Consider the following 19,620-nt stretch of genomic DNA (forward strand, 5'->3'; position numbering starts at 1 on the left):
GCAAAACGCCGACCACAGGAATTCTGAGTCGGACTCCAGAAACTCCAACTCCCATAATTCCACTGTGACCAACTGTCTGCGCAGTTGTTCCCAGATCCAAAGAGACGCCAGTAGCTTTTAGCCGAGGGACATTGAATGACTTTGTACCCGTGTGCGGCAGCTTAAAGAAAGTATTTGACAGGTCGGGATCAGTACCGGAGCTCATGGAGGCCCTCATACCTGTCATAAACAAACTACAGGATGTATTTAACACGGTCGGCGCAGACATTATCCAACTGCCGCAGATAGTTGTTGTGGGAACTCAGGTGAGAAACGTCACTTGGCTTTACAGCTAGCAAGTTAGTTAGCCTGCGCCAACTTATTGTTTGGCTACATCTGATATGTAAACCTCAGTTTTTGTTTCAGTTTCGTGCAGGCGTGATAGACCTGTGTAGATTTGTGTTACATAAGTGTCCCCTTTTTACGCAAATCTAGATAAACTGAGTTAGCAGCTAAGTTAGCATTAGCTACATGTGAGCTCACTATTAAACTCAACGTAGCTAGCTATGTTTTGGCTGACAGGGGACGAGCAAGTGTCCACATAGCCTTCAGATTACCATCCAGGAAATAAATAATTAATTAAGAATAGAAGGGTTTAGGCTTTAGAAATATCCTCCCTTCATTTACACAGTAAAATGTACTCTTAGTTGGCACTTTATCAGGTACACTTAACTAAAACTAAACCTGGTTAATATAACTTGTAAACACTGCAATAAGTCCTACCTTTATAAGGGTTACAATGTTCAGCTTTTGTTAAAGGTTTTAATATGTTATTAGTTGTAATCTACTCTCATTAAGATAATTAAAATATTACAAACACCTCTCAGTATACCACAGTGCAATTCAACAGCTCCAAAACACTAACACCTCTCCTCTCTTGCACACTTTCTCACTGTCCACCAAACTATCTTGTGTACACATTAAAGCCTAATTGGTTTAAAGCGGCAGGTTTTGTCTAACACATTTACTTTCACTGGTCAGCTAATAGGATGTGGCTGTCTCAGACCTTTTGGCAGGTGTATGATGGTGTTACAGTGAGACAAGGCAAGCCAGAGGATGTTTTAAATGCCTGATTCACTTTGTTTGTCCTTGCCAGGGCTCCACAGGGCTCCACGGCAAAGACCTTCAGTTAAGGACAGCTGTAACTGAGACCTGATGCCAAGTATTGGTTATCCCTGTTGGGTCTATTAATAGACCTACCTGTATATCAGTGAAAACAGCACTAGATTTACTGCTTCATTTCAGCCTTTATCGCCAACTAAGGAAATCAGCACCAGTCCAATAAAAAGGAATCGCTAGCCAAGTGACCTAAGTGAGGTATTTCAGTTCACCAGATCTCATTAGGAGTTACTCTACCCACATGCCAAAAAGACAGAAATCTGTGCTTAGTGCCACCCAGTGCTTGTGTGAATGAGTACTGCATACAAGCTGAAGCTGCTGCAAGGCTTGTGATCGATCAGTGAGTGAAGTTCAGCCCTGACGACTTCACCCCTGAGGTTCTGAGCTCCTGAAATGGTTCCAGGCCCCCTGGAGAAGCTCCTGCAGTGATAACAGGCTAATAGATTTGAAGTAACACATGAATAAGTGGTGTCAAATACAGTCAACCTCAGCACAGTGTGTTTTTCCTGTATGTGCATAATGGGAGAACAGATTTCTCTGGACAGTGAGTCATTAGTACTTCAGTCTCCCTCATTCATGGTTTTATTTACGATGTTGTTGTTGTTGTTATTGTCTACAGAGCAGTGGGAAGAGTTCGGTTTTAGAGAGCCTGGTTGGCAGGGACATCCTGCCACGTGGCACTGGCATCGTCACACGCCGGCCCCTTATCCTACAGCTAGTGCACATCGATGCAGAGGACCGCAGGAAAACCAACGAAGAGAATGGTAATATCACTATCACCTCTGTTGCTTCTGTATCTGTGGAGTTGTGGCATGATAATCTTCTCCTGCAAACTAAGCTATTTGATATTTTTACATTTATACACATTATATGGTACATGCAGTATAGCCAGAGCAGTTCTGGATGTTTGAAACAAATACTAATTTTGATATTTGGGTATTTAAAAAAATCTGATAACAAAAAAGCTTTATAGTACTTTTTTAAATTGATGTGGACTTTTTAAAATTATGATAGAAACATACCAAGTGTGACTGATTCTGATTCTGATTTTACTGTTGCCTAGTAGACAAACTATGTAAAGGAACCTCAAACCTTGTTTGACATTTATGCTCTGCAATATCTTGTCACTTATCAGCCATATAAACATGGATACTATATATCTGCAATAAGCTAATGCTGGCCGAAATGTTGGCCTGGCCGATTATGGTGAAGTCATGTCAGGAACTGTAGCATTAGGCAGAGTAGTTGGTATACTTCCACAATCCACTTTGTCAAGTGAATGTATGGGGATGTGGCAGATAGGGCATGATTCAGACAGGAAGCCGTCAAGAGTCATTTAAATCCAGCAGTCTAACTTCACGTTGCTTCACTTTCACTTGTCAAGAGCATCACAGTTCATAAGACTGAAATATAATAGAGATTTTCAGTTTCTGTGGTTGTGAGACTTTTTTGCTGCAGTGTCCATAATGATTTATTGAACTATGGTATGTTTTTATATTGTGTAAGGAACAGCAGTTTAACACTGATAACATCCCCCTCTCAGTGAAAAGAACAGTAGGGGGTGGGGGGGGGGGGGGGATGTGCCAAGACCCAGCATTTATTCAGTGCAGTCCTCTGGGAATGGCCTCAGAGTGACTCTGCATTGCTGCAGAGTGTCGTGCAGGGGCTGCAGATAGCCGGGCTAACCCTTTTGTTTCCTGTCGTCTCTCTTTAACCACAGAATCCAAGAAAAATGGGCGCCTTTACAGAGGTCTCCTTTTCCTTGTTCTTTACCTTACTGTGTTTGTATATTACATAACCTCCCCCATCTCTTTTGCCCCATTCTGCCCCATCCTGCCCTGCATTTGTGTAGCTTTTCTGACGCCGCCAAACCACGTGGTTTCACTTTATTCAGCTCAAGCCCTCCCCTTGATTTAGGCTGGGTTCTGTCAGTTGAATTTAGACAAAGAAAATCAGCAGATTCCTTCAAAATTAATCATTTGTGCTTCACGTTTAAAACTCCACTTATGACACCTGTGATGTCCTCAAATGCCAGCTTCCTCTGAGATGACTAACAGACTCCACCCTTGTATTGTTGTTTCCTTGTTTTTGTTGCGATGTTGAATATTGCAGCTGAGATAATTACTTTGTTTTTAAACACACTCTAGGTCCCTGCTTCCCAAACTGCACTTTTTTTTTTGCTTTAGGCTTTAATATGCTTCCATTACTGTTGTGTGAAAACAACAGTTGTTCCACTCTTACACTTTTTTTTTTAAAAAACTCCTCAGCTGTGGATCTTTTGCTCTGAGGAGTTTTTCCATCCCATCTTTGCCAACAGAGAATTCCTCCCATGAGACTTAGCACTAGTGATAATAATAGTAACACTGCTCTCAAGGCCCCATCTGTCACGTCAGAAACTGAAACATCTGTCCTTGACTTTGTATTTCTGCAGGCATCGAAGGAGAGGAGTGGGGCAAATTTCTACACACCAAAAACAAGGTAGAGTTGTTGCCCTCGTGTTTGCCAGAAAACAACACGCTGAATGAAGTCTCCCTCCACTGCTGTACTGAATATAGAAACACTTGAATATTTGATGAACTGGGTTTAATGATCAAACACCCTTGTTCTGTTTCCTGTATTGATTCACTGACATGTAAGGATTAGCTGCAGGACATTCTTAAGTTTGTGGTATGCTGACTGTACAACAGCAACATCGTTAATCTGTATTGAGATCAGGCACACACCCTCTCAGTTGTTAAAAATATTTGTGTCAGTGTTCTCTAAGGTTGAACTGTGTGTCATGAGCTCTACAGAGTTCCTGAAGTGTGAACAAAGAAGCCCTTTGATTTGCTGATAGCCTCATGACACAATAAGAAGTCCCTTTGAAAAATAATCACTGTCCTATTTATTGTTACTGTATGTTATTGTTGCTTGAATATCAAAAACTCCTGCTCACAATTATGTAAGTAAAATATGAAGATTTTTACCATTTATGCTTTAACTTCTCTTTCAGATTTACACAGACTTTGAGGAGATCCGGAAAGAAATTGAAGCAGAAACGGACAGAATATCTGGTGATAACAAGGTATGCTAATTACAGCCATTAAGAGGGAACGTCAAAAGTTGCCAAACAAGAAGTGATATCCACTGAGAAACTGGATAATTTCCAAATATTAGCATCAACCTGAGTCGACCTCTGAAGCAATATCTGCCTGTTTTTTTCCCTAGGGTATTAGTGATGAACCCATTCACCTGAAAATCTTCTCACCACACGTTGTGAACCTCACATTGGTGGACCTTCCTGGCATTACAAAGGTGAGATAACTTTCCCGTTGGCTTCCCTCTATGAACTCGAATGACCCTGCATTAATTTTATGGTTTGAAGTCAATGTGTGTTTTTTTCTGTTAAAACAGGTACCGGTAGGAGACCAGCCCAAAGACATCGAGCTCCAGATCAGAGAATTGATCTTCAAATTCATCTCCAACCCAAACTCCATCATCCTGGCTGTGACTGCTGCCAACACAGACATGGCAACCTCAGAGGCCCTTAAAGTGGCCCGCGAGGTTGACCCTGATGGTAAATGGTTGTCTTGTTTCTAATTTCATCACTTTTCTCAGTTATTCCTACTGAGGTGTCTTCCTCTTTTTCCCCCTTAAAAGTTTTTGGGGGGAGAGTCTAAAGATAGAGGGTGTCATATGCTGTACGATTGTAAAGCCCCCTGGGGCAAGTTTGTGATATTGAGCTATATGATTACAATTTACTTGACTTGTTTTTTACTTGAATTGTGTCATCAGCTTATTCTATTGACTTTATTGTCATGTACTCTTTGTATTCCTGCCTCTGTGGTGTTTCTTGTAGTCACATGTGTATGATGTCTTTGTCTTCAGGCAGGAGGACACTAGCAGTGGTGACCAAGCTGGATCTGATGGATGCTGGCACAGATGCCATGGACGTACTGATGGGCAGGGTCATTCCTGTCAAACTGGGCATTATTGGAGTTGTTAACAGGTAACACTGAACTTTTGTGCCACATTAATTAGACAGGGAGGAAGTAAGGACAGAAGGAGGGACCAGACAAACTTTTATTGTCAGTGGAGTGAAGATTGTTTTTGGCGTCACCACAAAATCATGAAAACTGCAGGGTGAAGCAGAGCACAGATGGCACGGACTTTTATTCACAGCATGGTTTAAAATGCACATCTACAGAAAAAATAAAGTAAATATAATAAAGTATAATACCATGGGAGTATGGCTTCAGCAAAGTAGGCTTTACATTCAGTAACCTTTTTTGCATTTGGCAAGAAGGACTCGCGGTGTGCATATTTGGTGGCTCTGAAGGTGTGTGTCCACCTAGCGTTGTTGTTGGGGAGCACTTCATAAAAAAGTGCTCCCAGTGTTATTTTAATGGCATGCAGGTTTTGATTTTATGACAACAAGATCTTGACATTAACGTCAGCTAAGTAGCTAACGTAACGCTACATTAAGGGCTGAATGCACATTTAACAACAAGCTTACAACACGTACTCTGATAAAAGCACCATACTCACTAGCAATATTCAGCATCTAGCCGATCTGCTCCCACAAATGGGCTTTTCCGCTTTTTTTTTTGATTGTTTCTGACCAATGTTTACTACAGTTTGGGAGAGACAGTAGCTAAAGGAGTGGTGGTGACGACACCAGCGCCTTTCTGCAATTTCAGGGATTTTCAACTAGAAGTGTTAAGCGGCCACAAAAAAGCCGAAGCACTATGAAAAAAGACATTGGGTGTTGCGCTTTTCCTTCAGACAGCCACATGTGGCTTCACACACTCTCTCCTTAATCGGAACAATTTAAAGAGACGAGGGCGCAGAGAAAAAAATGTCATCACTCAGTTGCATCTGGGGCTTCCTGACTATCTCAGGGATAATGTACAGCTAGCCGGGCGATTAAAACCCCAACAGGGTGATGCAGGACCCAAACGCGATGGGCTTGAATCTTCATTCATTTCGTCCAGCTTATTACACGGTTACCTTCGTCAGAAAACAATAATTTGACACAAAATGTTCTTTTGAAAATTATTTTATTGCTTTTGCTAAGTCTCTGTGATCACAACTGCATCCATGGTGATGGTCTGCTATTCAGAGTATTCAACAAAGCCATGTAGTAACTAGCTATTCTTGCGGTTCTCTACAATTTCAATTATTCCAAACATTCACATTTTCATAGCAAATTATCGTGTTGAAAATGGAGCCCTTTGACCAGATTCATACACCATTTCCTCTATTATCACCTTGATCCTTGACAGTTTGTGTCAATGATGCTAGTTTGTAGTCACATGGTGGGTGGAGGTGGTCATACACTAAAAGCCACGTCTAACACAAACTCACCTCCATGATTGTTTTTTGTTTGTTTGACCATTTTCTTAGGAGTCAGCTGGATATTAATCAGAAGAAGTTGGTGGCAGACGCCATCCGTGATGAATATGCCTTCCTACAAAAGAAGTACCCCTCCCTTGCAAACAGAAATGGAACCAAATATCTGGCCAGAACACTGAACAGGTAATTTATGTATCACTTTGATCTTTACTCTCTGTACGACAAATCCTCCTCTGAGACCTCTAAATCCTTCATGTTTTTACACTGTTGTCATCTGTAACAAATCTCCTGTCCTGTTTTCCTGTCAAACTGTTTTCTATAATTTCATCATAGGTTACTCATGCACCACATCAGAGACTGTCTTCCTGAGCTGAAGACGAGGATCAACGTGCTGGCAGCGCAGTACCAGTCGTTACTCAACAGCTATGGTGAACCTGTCGAAGACAAGAGCGCCACGTTGCTGCAGCTCATCACCAAGTTTGCTGCAGAGTACTGCCACACCATAGAGGGCACGGCCAAGTACATAGAGACAGCTGAACTGTGAGTTACACAACCCTTCAGTTGCACGTACCTTCATACACCACTAAAGGGTGCCAACATCAAAACTCTGGACTGCTCTAGGTAAACTTAAGCCTGTATGTTTAATGGTTTCATCTCTTGTTTTTCAGATGTGGTGGAGCAAGAATCTGTTATATATTTCATGAAACATTTGGTCGCACGTTGGAGTCAGTCGATCCTCTGGGTGGTCTAACAACTATTGATGTGCTCACAGCAATCAGAAACGCAACGGTGGGTTTCTGCTCCTTCTTTAACTTGTAATATGTGTTTTCAAATGGCAGCTTGAAGACTTAAGGTTTCATTGTGTTTGACAGGGCCCAAGGCCTGCTTTATTTGTGCCTGAGGTTTCGTTTGAGTTGCTGGTGAAGCGGCAGGTCAAACGCCTGGAGGAGCCCAGTCTGCGCTGCGTGGAGCTGGTTCATGAGGAGATGCAGAGGATTATCCAGCACTGCAGCAACTACAGCACACAGGTGAGAAACATGCTGACACATGTACATTAAAATTAAAAACTAAAGTATAGAGGTGTGCTGTGAATCCACAAACTGATGTCACCTCTTTTTACACAAACCACATCCCTGTTCTGACATTTGTTTATCTCTGCAGGAGTTGCTGAGGTTTCCAAAGCTCCATGATGCCATCGTCGAAGTGGTCACCTCGTTACTCAGAAAGAGACTCCCAGTCACCAATGAAATGGTCAGGACCTGTTCACAATTTACAATTCACATTAAATACCATTTAAGATCATGGGCATCTTAGTAATGATTCTTTTTTTTTTTTTTTTTCAGGTTCACAATCTGGTTGCCATTGAGCTGGCCTATATCAACACCAAGCACCCTGACTTTGCTGATGCCTGTGGCCTCATGAACAATAACATAGAGGTAAGACGGTGTTACGCCTCTTTCAATGGAAGCTATCTCCACATAAATCATCTATTAAACATTTAATCAAGGCTTGAAATACTTTTCTTCTGTGTCGTTTACTAGTGTATGTGACTTTTAAACTTTTTCGCTGCACCATCTGACATATTTGTCCTTCTTTCATTAAAGTAATCCAACAACAGCCGCTGCAGCATTTTCTTTTCTTTTACAACAGTTAAAATGTGAGGAAATCATCAATGTGTTAAATGTAATTTAAGCTGACTTTCCCCTTAATTTCTTTAAAAACTGTGCTGTAAAATAACTCCTGATTTAACATGGTTATAGTCAGGGTCACGCTGAACAGGATTACATTGAACATTTAGCAAACCTTTGACACAACACAGTGAATAAATGTTTTCCTTTAGAAGTTTCCTGAAATCAAAATTAAGACACTTTCAATGTGTTACAATATTATTTGAGCAGAAATCCATTGTGCTTCTCTGCAAACCTATCATAGAAACAGTTATAATCATATTAGGACGTCTGTGGTGACATCACATTCAACAAGACTTATTATATGATGTTTGTAAGAGTTGCATTTTCCAAACTTTCTTTTCAATAGGAGCAGAGACGCAACAGAATGAGAGATCTGCCCTCTGCCGTCCCCAGAGACAAGGTACAGTCAGCCTTCAATATTTTTCTGTTTCTTTGTAACAGGCTTTAACATATTTTCTTGCACATACAGATTCAGTCAACAACTCTTCTATATTAAATCTAACACAGTTGTTCTCTTCACATTATATAAAGTTTCCTGCAAAACTCTGTCTGGAGCTCCTGCCAGTTTTCTGTCCACTCTTGTCTTCATGATGTTGTCCTTCTCTAGTCCCTTAAAGGCCCCGGTGGGCAGTCTCTGTCTCCCACTGAGCCTCTTGCTCTCGAGGGCGAGGCCACCAAGGTGTGTCCTGTTACCTCACTGCCTGCCCACATGTTAACCTCTGCCCACCCACAAGCCCTGACTGTTGTCATTATATCACAGTTTACACTGTGTTCAGATTCCATTGGGAAGTCTTGTACTCTTCTAAATTCACCCAAATCATGTCTGGAGTCCTATGGTGGGATTTGAGGGGGAGTTTTCACCCCACATAAACTGGATGATGACCTTCGACCTTCACTCACTATCTGTATCTAACCCCTTTTTGCTGCATGCTGATTGCTCCTGTCAGATGAAACACAGCTAATATAATATTGCTTATTAAAATTCTGCTCATTTGGCATGTGCTGTTTTACTTGAATTAACAAAAAAAAACCTTAGTAGCCATGGTAGGAGTGGGCGATATGGAACAACATGATTTATCACTGTATATGTAATTGTATAATGAGATAATTGTATAATGAGACAGCAGTACAGTACATTTTTTTGAAATGTAATTGAAAAAAAAAATCAGATAAAATAACCAGATGGAAAAATCTCCCGCTAGCTTATCTGGTAAATGAACTACCTGAGAAATAAACCTACTTCATCAGATTAATGAGAAAATATTACATTTTAGTCATGTAAATCCTTTACTATCTTAAATTAGTACTGCTTATTGATTTGCAATATTTGCTGCAATGACCTTACACAACCACAGAGTAAGAGGGTTGTCACTTCTCAGGAGAAATTACAGTAAAATCTCTTACTTCAGGATATTTTCTGGGTTCCCACAGTCATGGTAAACCTGAAAAAGTAATGAAAACCCCAATCTCATTTTCCAGGCCTGGAAAAGTCACCGAATTTTGTCATGTGTAATAAAATTGTCACACTTATCTTCCACGGATGACCTTCTTTGTCACTGTGTCGTGACACTTTGTTTTATTTCACGTACGTTTCTGATTTCTCTCCACATTTGTCTCCCTCCGTGTATGCCAGCTTGCTGGATTTAATTTTGAATAGACTTTAAATCTGATATCTGGAAACAATGCCGGGCAAGTGGGGCAAAAATAAAATGTTGTGACAGAGTGATGTATCATGTAGGGTCATAAATCCCAAAGTTTCCATACCAGTGCCCCACTACTTTTAAATTGTACCGCAGTTTTGAGACTGAGCAATTGACAGGGGCAACTCAGGGCTCTTGATTGCCACTCGGAGCACTGATGTGCACTCTGCTGTAAAAGTAGAGCTTGGTAGATTGAAGGTACGGAACATTCTTGTTCGAACAAGTGAACCAAGGAGTCGGCTGTCACTCCCCCACTCAGTGAGCTCTACTGCTCCGTGTCCGCAGACCGCCTAGAATATTGTAATTAACATTTGGATTATTTATACTACACAGTTCTGTTTGTGTTATACGCTGTAAATGGTCATGGGAATTCTATTATGGGTCCTTGATAAGTCATGGAAAATTTCAGAAATCTTGTCTATGAAAATGTGTGAGAACCCTGCGATTATTTTCATATCATCCAATCCTAACCCTGGGTTATATCCTCTATGCTCTCTACCTGTCAGTGTTTTCCAACAGTCCTCCAATTTGTTCAGTTCTAATTTAGAGGAATGAACAAAACTCTAGATTAACTTCTTTGCAGTGAAGTCAAAGAAGGCCTTTGCATGCTACGATCTGAAACTTGTTTTGAATGTTAACATTAATATTCTCTTCCTGTATTTGTTCCTGAGCATGCAACCCTGTGCAAGATGCTTAACACGTCCTAACTCCCCGTCTCTCCCCTCCTTTCAGGCAGCAGCCGGCGGCTCTCAGAGCGGCCCTGTCAGCGAGCAGGCAGACGGCGGCACGGGGAACTGGAGGGGCATGTTGAAGAAGGGAGAGGAAGCAGCAGGTGGTGACAGGGCCACGCTCCAGCCTCTTCCTGCGAGCCCACAGAAGGGCCATGCTGTCAACCTGCTAGATGTGGTGGGTACTGTGCATTTGTAAACATGATGAATAGGTTTTGGAGAAAGTCCCTGACCATTTATATCAGTGATTTTGCAACAGACTCAAACTCATTTGATGCAATATCATTCCCAGCCTGTTCCAGTGTCCCGGAAGTTGTCTGCCCGGGAGCAGAGGGACTGTGAGGTCATCGAGAGACTCATCAAATCATACTTTCTTATTGTACGAAAAAACATCCAGGACAGGTACACGTGTAATCAGCCTCACTTTTCTTTTTTGTTTTCACCCACCATGATGCGATCTTTGAAATCTTGACATGATCTGTCTCTTCACCTATGTTGTTGTTTGGCCTCAGTGTACCGAAGGCTGTGATGCACTTCCTGGTGAACCACGTGAAAGACTGCCTGCAGAGTGAGCTGGTGGGTCAGTTATACAAGACGAGCCTGCTGACTGACCTGCTGACAGAGTCCGAGGACATGGCTCAGAGGCGCAACGAGGCCGCTGACATGCTCAAGGTAACAGATTCATCAAGTGTCACTTCGGATCGCCATAACAAGATCCTGTATCAGTCATATGCTCGTTGCTCATGAAAACATTTACGCGCCACTTCAACTCTTCTAGTACAACAAACGAATAAAGCCATCTGACCTTATAAATTATAAGAAGTTAAGACATGAAGGGATTTGAAGCTTAAATGGATTGATTCAAAGTTTATAATTAAGTCTGTCTTTAAACAATAGTCCAGTGCCCATATGAGCGCTTCAGGAGTTTTTCATGAAGTGATTTCAGTGTAAGTGATGCTGGACAAAATCCATGGTTCTCAAAAATACGTTGAAAGGTTTTTTTTCTGAAGTTTATTTGAGGCTTCAGCAGTTTGATTGAGACGAATCAAGTGGCAGACTTAAGTCACAGGGCCCTATTTAAATGATCTATAATGCCTGATCCAAAGTGCATTTAGGGTGTGTTCAGCTTTTGCTGGTTAAACAGCACATAATCTGGGTGTAAAGTAGGGTGCAAGGGGCAAAAGGATTGTATTTAGTCCTTAAATTAATCACAGGTGTGTTAATCACACGAATTCAACCAATCAGAGCATCACCTCCCATTGGAGAAGTGAGTGGTTTTCTGCTGAAAGTAACACAATAAAAGCACTAATGTCACTGCATCAAATATTGTGGGACATTTAAGCAGCAAAACTAAAAAACTGGGGGTGCTCAGTGGCTCAGTGGGTAGAGCAGGTGTCCCACAGACAAAGGCAATGTCCTTGCTGCAGCAGACACAGGCTCTGCTCCAGCCTGCGGCCCCTCGCTGCATGTCGTCCTCTCTCTCTCCCCCTTTTAAACTGTCCTATCAAATAAAGGCAAAAAGCCAAAAAATAATCTTAGAAAAATAAAAATAAAACATGTAGTTATGAACTTTGACAGAGGAAACAGAACTAAACTTTTAGCAACTGAAATAATCAATGAAGTTACTCTGCCTCTCGTGTAAATGTTCACAGCGTCTCTCTTAATGGGGAGCTCTGCGCTCTGCTCTCTGCTCTGCTGTGTTCACATTTTAGAGAGGTTATTGATTATTTCCTCATGAATGTTTTATTTCTCCCACCCACGACCCATCTGTGCATCCCTGTGTGTAACAAGCAGAGTGCACACACATTGTGAACCCACCTATGTTGGCATATCTCACTGTCTGAATTATGCTTTAAATAGCAGGAAAGTACTGCCTTTGACTTAAGACCAGGTTTCTGTGGGTCAATGGTGCGATCACTTTCTGCTGCCTCAAATTTGGTATTGACATTGGTTTGTGTATATTGATGGTGACTTTGTGATTGTGTTTCAAACCAATTCCCCACAGGGACAAATAAAAGTATCTGTCTGTCTGTCTCAGTAAGTAAAGCAAAGCAATACTCCAACAAAGTATCTTACCACACCAACATGCCCATGGGTGCAAGTGCATTTGCTATTTAAACAACATGGGCACTAGCAATGAAATCGACAACTGCATCAGTCTGAAACTAGCTGTGAGTTGAGTTGTGTTGCGCCACTTTGCAGTGGGTGTAAGTTAGGGCCCACAGTCTTTTAGTGTAAAACTCTTTCTTGTTAAGCTGCAGCAAAACGATGGTAATACAAAGAGGGAATTTTGTGCTAAAAAGGCTGTAACTTTAGAAGACATTGTCTAGATTTGACTAATTTAGATGGCTCATATTTGCTTTGTATATATTACATTACAATACAGTTTTGCTCAGAACAAGGAGCGTAGATTTTGTCCCCCATCGCTTTTATTGTAGGCACATTAGGAAGGAATCGTTTAAGTGGCCAGTATGGATAGGAAGAAATATTACAGCAGGCAAAAACAGTTTCATTGTCCACATGGGCACCTGACAGTTTAGAGAAACTACAACTTAATAACATGAATATGTCTCAAATAAGTACTAGCTGATGTAGAAACTGTATGTGTACCCAAAAAAGCATGAGCTGAGGGAACAGGAATAATACAGAGTTTTTTCATTTACACCCTTTTTTAAATTTCTGTGTCCAGGCGTTGCAGAAAGCCAGCCAGGTGATCGCAGAGATCAGAGAAACCCACTTGTGGTGAGGGCGGCCTCTCTTCAGCAGGCTCTCTTCATCCCGACACGGACCATCCAACAGTTTCTGCTCCTCAGGCCGCTGAGACGAAACAACTTGAAAACACACTGCTGTGGATATGTGTATATGGAGACATAGTTTTAATGTACAGTAAGGACTCAGATTTAACGAAGGGCAGTTTATATCAGCTCCTCAACATCAGCATCACACGTGCTTCTGTCCTAGATTATTATATTTTTCTTATGTAATTAAAATAAAAATAAATAGATAACATTATGCATCACCACTATGTGGAGCCTTGCTGAGGAATGTCTCTTCTTAATGTACGTTTGAATTAAAGCTAGAAACATGCTACAACATGGAGATGCTCTCTTTATCATGTCAGATCTTTTTCTGGACTTGTGTACCAAACAAATGCACTTAATTCAGATATGTTTGTTGGGAAATAAGCCCCAACATTTGTACACATTGTTCTGTTTTCTGTTGGTAACAGTATTATTTGTATGTTGACATGAAACTATTTTACATCAGACCCATATTTGTCCCTTTGTTAACATGTTTCAACAAGTTACCTGAGAAATTTTTAGAGGTTTCGGTACATTCAAGAGCTGTCAGGAAAAGCTGCTGGAGTTGTAATGTGTCATGTCACTGTACATTGGACTTAATTACACAGAAACAGACAATCTGCAGAGTGGATGTAATGACTTATTTATTGTTTTGATATCATGATGATTGACATGTAACCCAACACAACAGAATAATGAATACAGGTATAATAGACACATGGGCTGATCACTGGTGTCGTGGTCTGCTTCGTTCCCGTCTGGCTGCTCCTTTACCTCAGCCGGCCGCCCATCTTGCCCTTGCCACGTCCTTTGGCGCTGAAAGGATGCAGGGAAAGATTAAAGCCAAATGCTAAGCACAGCAATATGTAGGTTAATGACAAGTGGGGGTCATTCGCTGCAGCACTCAGTCGATCAGTACACAGAACAGTGAACAGGGTGTGCTTTGGTTTGTACAGTGTTGATGGTAAATACAGACACATCCTCTGTCTCAGACTTGTTCTGACATAAATAAGTTTTTTTTTAAATTGTAAGAATACAGTGAGGATTTGTCACGCTAATGACATTGCAAATAAAATGACAGTTTATTTACTTTGTAGTTTTGAAAGAGTTCAATTTATGTGTGCTGATTTCAGCTCATATCAATTAGATCAGTGGTTCCCAACTGGTCGAGCCTAAGGGTCCAGATTTCTCCTTAGTCATTAGTTCAGAGTCATACTTGTGTTTGGCCATGTCACTGAGCTAGTTTGCTGTATCTGTCAAGTAGCTGTCCGTTAGTCACTCACTCTACAGCAGGGAACAGCACTTCAGAATTAAAGCTGTTGGCCAAACATTCACTGTACTTAAAAATAAAGTGTGGGGTTTTTTTTTGCAAATTTGACACTCGTGAGTCACCTGCGGACCATTCAGAATGAACCTGAGACACACTTTTGGACCGTGACCCACCAGTTGGAAACCATTGAACTAGATTCCCATGCAGAACATGCGAGATGCAACATAAAACATTTGATGGCTGTTTTAACAAAGTGAGCAAGGACATTCATAAAGATATGCCAGTGTTTGAGATGAGTGAGATGAGTGAGGGATGACTGGTCTCAGAGGGTTGTGGCAAGTGGTGGCACTTTTTCTCAAGTATGCTACTTGCTACTTCTATATATCTATTCTATATCTTCTCTTATAGGTACTTTACTTTAAAAAAAAAAACATGATGCAGTACTTAAGTACTAATATACCTATATAATATAGTATAGTATAATATAGTATAGTATACAAAGTATTAAAAAAAACTCCATAATGATGAATTACAATGTTCTGTAATAATGTATCACAGTGGAAAAAGCCATTCTACAGTACTGCAGTATGACTACTTTGACACTTAAAGTACATTTAGCTGATAATACATGAGTACTTTTACTTAATCAACATTTTGAATGCAGAAATTTGATTGTAATCGAGTATTTTTATACTGAGTACTTCTTCCAGTACAGATCGTGGCTAATCTGCAGTTTGAGTATCTGTATTTTAACATTCAAAGACTTTACTGTAAGTGATTGCACTCTGTGATCTCGTACCCTTCCAAGTATATAACAACGGGTAAATGTGAAATGGTAGGGAGTGACAGCTGGCATTATGGAAAGTCGTACAACATTTCTGGAGATGTGAGTTTTGTGTTCATACCTCTGGTGGTCCTGGACTCGAGCAAGAAGCTGGTTGATCTGCAATAACACAAACACTTTTAAACGCTTTTAAAAAGAACACAGATATGATGCTAGATAAAGCCTGCAGAGGCTGTCAACAGGAACTGGAAAGCCCTCTACCCTCTCATATCACTTTAACCTGTCATTTGCCAGGCATGTTTAATATGTCACATTATGCCCCTGCAAGCACCGACTGTTTCTCTTTACCATTTTCTCTAGACTGGAATACATGCTGATTATATAAGTTGTAATATATGGTGTTAAACATGGTCTTGCAGTCCCTGTGTTTCAGTGATCTCCATCATGATTAAGGGAGATCTTCCTCATTTCTTTCTCATAGAGGACCTCATCAGTAATTCAAAAACTTCCATTATTTTGTTGTGTGCTGGATGACTTACGTCGTACTTCTGTCTTTTGAGTTTTTCACCGAGATCAAACTTCTCAGCCTCCAGACCCATCAGCCACTGCCACAACTCGTTGGCCTTCTCCCTAAACACAAACAACCAGAGCTCATATCAACAATATCTCATATCTAACGATACCAAAGATTCTTATCATCAGAATCCCATTAATGTTAGCATTCATTCATACTTGAGTTTTTCCTCATTCAGATGATCGATGTTCAGAGCCTTTCTGCGTTCAGCCAGGATCTTCTTCTTCTTCTCCCTCTCAGTTTGTTTCTTGCCTCCTCTTCTGTTGTCACTCTGTGTCGGTCATAAAACCAAAAGACTCACAAGTCAATCTGAATGCAACCAAAAAGTGTACACTGTTTTTTAATCCATCTTTTTAGTACAAGGGAATGAAAATATGAATGAAATATATAAATATGTATTATAAAAACTATTGGTACTAGTATTTACTATAGCAATTATACTGATCTTTTGCTAAACTAAAAGTAGTGATAGATATTGTTAAAGTACTCCATTACAAGTAAAAGTCCTGCATTCAAAACATTACTAAAATGCAAAATGAATGATTAATATCAAAGTAAAAGCTGCCCTTTGATTGCTGTATTATTGCACACCATATTAGCCGTCCTACTGTATTTACTGTTGCCTTTACTGATGTGTTTGCAGTATGTTTAAGCAGCATTTTGATGTAGTCATCGATATGATGGAACATTTTCATATTTTGTTTGTTTGATTCATTTCATCCCCATTCAAGTGAGTGGATGGCTAAACCGGAGTAGCCTGTTCGGCCGACAGAGATCTCTAGTGCGCCTGCTCTATGGGCCCAATGATGCAGAGGCAGTGCTGATCATTCTAATGTAATTCTAATTGTATGCGCTGCAGTTGAACTTTTTTGGCTTCATGTGCCACTGAGCAACCTCATAGGAATGAACTGGACCCCACCTCCAGCTCTGTATCCAGTTCTCTTTATACATCCATGGTGGAAGGCCATGGATATATAAAGAGAAAGGCAGTGGGAGCGAGAGGGATGGTAAATCAAATGTGTTTGATATTAACTTATATCCCAATCCTCCTCCAGAATCACTGACTCCACCTTTAAATGAATCATATCAGAATGAAATGGCCTGATCAGTGACCCTGTGTGACAAAGAAAGAGGTAAAGAGCTGCTCTTGTCTGTGACTTGTGCTTGAGTAGCATTTATGAGTACGCTCTCCGTCCCTGCTTCACATTTAAACACAGTAAGTGACAGGAAGTTGAATGACCTTATGTCCAGCAGTGTACTGCTGGGTCATGTTTGTGAGGGCCTTCTTCTTCTTAGCATCCTCATCGAACTTCTTACGCTGCTCCTCCTGCTCCTTACGCTCCTTTTCTTCCTGTATGTAGCACAGGTCAGTCATTTAGAGGAGAAACTGATAGTGATGTCTGGTATGATGTGCTGTAGTGACAGTGATGAGGATAATGACATCATACCGCAAGTCTGGCCTGCCTCTCCTTCTCTCTCTCTGCCCGGACCCTCTGCTGCTCTGCTCTCTCAGCACGGCGTTTCTCCTGTAAGATGAAACATGCACTGTCACAGTGATTTGGACCAGACACAATGATTCTTCTTTGACTGAGACTCACGATTCTGTTAACGAGGGCGATGAGCTCCTCCTCCTCTTTCTTCCTCTGGATGAAGTGAGCCTCGATGAGAGACTGCAACTCAGACAGATCCTTCTCCTGACGCTTCCTGTGGATGTCCTGCCATCAGAAAAAACAAAGTGTATATGTTGTTTGCCAAATCTGATCCAAATGGATGTTTCTGTGAAGATGAAAGTCGTCAACTCACATCAAAATCCACTTTTTCACCATCAGGGATCTTTGGGGCAGTGATATTTGTCATGAACCTGTGAAAATGAACATTTTATTTTTGTATATTCTGCCATAAATGGTGTTTTAACTGCTTAACTAAAGAAGAGCTAAGACACTTACTTGGGCTTTGGCTTCGATTCATCTGGTACGAGGGAAAGAAAATAGAAGACATTATGAAAAAACTGACCAGCAAGTATATTTAAGAAGTCATTAACAAGCTGTATGGGGAGATTAAAGTTTCCTCACCTGTCACCTCCTCTTGTGCTGATGATGATGAGGAACATTAACGATTAGTGACATGTTAAATTAAATGAGGTACAGTACATAAAAACAGACAGGTGCAACCTTCTTACCTTCTTCCTCCCTTCAGAGGATCGATAGTGTTGACAAGAGGAATAAGAAAACAATGAATAAATAGTAAAATCCAGAACAATATTAATATTGACATGATGAAAGTACAAAAAGTACACTTACTGAACTTCCTCCTCCACGACTTCTTCTGTGTCGGACATTTTGTTATGGATGAGCTCTGCAAAATGGATCCCTATTAGCCTATCTTTAGCCCGGCACATATTTCCAATCATTAAACAACATAGCAGAGCATGAGATGGCAACAGTTCACGCAGTTTACAATGAGTGTCAGCACTGGCTCAAATATCTGTGGCTGCTGTGGCAGACGTGGAGGAAGTACCGTGGCAGTGATGTCACACTAAAATACTCTGTTACAGGTACAAAACAATTAACTAGAACAACTTAGAAGTATTAGAGTCAAGTTGTACTTAAGCATCAACAATGTTGCAAACTGTAAAAAGCATTTCAGTGTTGTAGCTCCAATTACTTTTTTGTACACTCATGTTTTACATGTAAACTCATAATCTTAAAAGTAACTAGTTACTACAGCTGGAAGGTGACTTAAGTAACTGTATTATAAAATAATATTTCCTTCTGACATGTGTTGAAACAGAATTAAAAAGTAGCAAAAAAGAACCCCCAATTGCTCTGAAACACAATATTCAAGTAAATGTGCTGCGTTTCTTCCAACTCATGTAGTCACTCGACAAATATTTGATATATTTTGTATCAGAGCAATTTGTGTTTAGTGTCTGAAAACAGTGGCGCCCCATGAAAAATTAGTCATAAGGGTGGCCAGAGGGGGCCACTGAAAATCTTGCAGTGACACCAAAACCAAAAGCCATAACTGAATTTCAGGAATCCTATTATGCTGTTGAAATATATGGGCTTGTTTAAAGCCATGCCGATATGGAGAGTTAAAGAATCGCTTACTGGTATGCTTTGGTTTCTTATTTAACATTTAATATGACAAACCATTTGGCACTGGACATCATTACGATGTCAGCTGGACAGATGTTAAATTTGGGTTGGGATGAAAAGCAGGTTGACGATTTTAAATATCTAACGATATTAGAATTACTTAACGATAATAGAATCACTTTGTGTTGACGTTAACATTATGACGTTTTGCAGACGTTAGGTTTTGTTCTCCATACCTTACAACTAAATGTCGTTTCTATACATCAAGATGACGTTACAGCTTTCAACCAACAAATTATTAACATTGTCTGTTTTCAGTATTCTGTGTCAAATTGCTGTTGGTATTAGACGTTGTCCTGACATTGAACTTTAGTCACCTGACGTCACAACCTAAATTCAACCTAATATCAACGTCTGACAACAATGGCAGCCCGCTGGATAATTATCTGATGTGCATAGAGTTATTGCGTTACCAGCATCGG

At 40.6% G+C, this 19,620-nt stretch overlaps 2 protein-coding genes across 5 annotated transcripts; one reads left to right on the forward strand and one right to left on the reverse strand.

Annotated features, from left to right (window-relative positions):
* Nucleotides 1-83: 83 nt before the first annotated feature.
* dnm1l (dynamin 1-like) lies at nucleotides 84-14,036 on the forward strand. Of its 4 annotated transcripts, XM_033635156.2 has the most exons (20): nucleotides 84-305; nucleotides 1,778-1,922; nucleotides 2,879-2,908; nucleotides 3,590-3,636; nucleotides 4,151-4,222; nucleotides 4,366-4,452; nucleotides 4,552-4,714; nucleotides 5,026-5,146; nucleotides 6,544-6,675; nucleotides 6,826-7,032; nucleotides 7,161-7,281; nucleotides 7,365-7,520; nucleotides 7,654-7,743; nucleotides 7,836-7,928; nucleotides 8,530-8,583; nucleotides 8,791-8,862; nucleotides 10,616-10,789; nucleotides 10,904-11,013; nucleotides 11,124-11,283; nucleotides 13,301-14,036. In XM_033635156.2, exons 1-20 carry the CDS (start codon nucleotides 204-206, stop codon nucleotides 13,355-13,357), a joined length of 2,193 nt encoding a protein of 730 aa, XP_033491047.1. In that variant the 5' UTR covers nucleotides 84-203; the 3' UTR covers nucleotides 13,358-14,036. The 4 variants fall into 4 exon arrangements, with proteins under 4 accessions (XP_033491047.1, XP_033491049.1, XP_033491048.1 ...); XM_033635158.2 differs by lacking the exon at nucleotides 8,791-8,862 and having other exon boundaries at nucleotides 85-305; XM_033635157.2 differs by lacking the exon at nucleotides 2,879-2,908 and having other exon boundaries at nucleotides 85-305.
* A 3-nt stretch (nucleotides 14,037-14,039) lies between these two features.
* tnnt2d (troponin T2d, cardiac) lies at nucleotides 14,040-18,392 on the reverse strand. The gene is made up of 12 exons (XM_033635160.2): nucleotides 18,341-18,392; nucleotides 18,220-18,230; nucleotides 18,113-18,130; nucleotides 17,987-18,008; nucleotides 17,844-17,901; nucleotides 17,639-17,755; nucleotides 17,489-17,566; nucleotides 17,281-17,391; nucleotides 16,199-16,311; nucleotides 16,006-16,096; nucleotides 15,588-15,625; nucleotides 14,040-14,228 (listed from the first exon to the last, which is right to left on the reverse strand). The coding sequence occupies exons 1-12, from the start codon at nucleotides 18,376-18,378 to the stop codon at nucleotides 14,183-14,185; spliced, it is 741 nt and encodes a 246-aa protein (XP_033491051.1). The 5' UTR covers nucleotides 18,379-18,392; the 3' UTR covers nucleotides 14,040-14,182.
* Nucleotides 18,393-19,620: the final 1,228 nt, after the last annotated feature.

This window comes from Epinephelus lanceolatus, chromosome 5 (genome assembly GCF_041903045.1).
Source record: "Epinephelus lanceolatus isolate andai-2023 chromosome 5, ASM4190304v1, whole genome shotgun sequence".
Lineage (NCBI taxonomy): Eukaryota > Metazoa > Chordata > Actinopteri > Perciformes > Serranidae > Epinephelus > Epinephelus lanceolatus.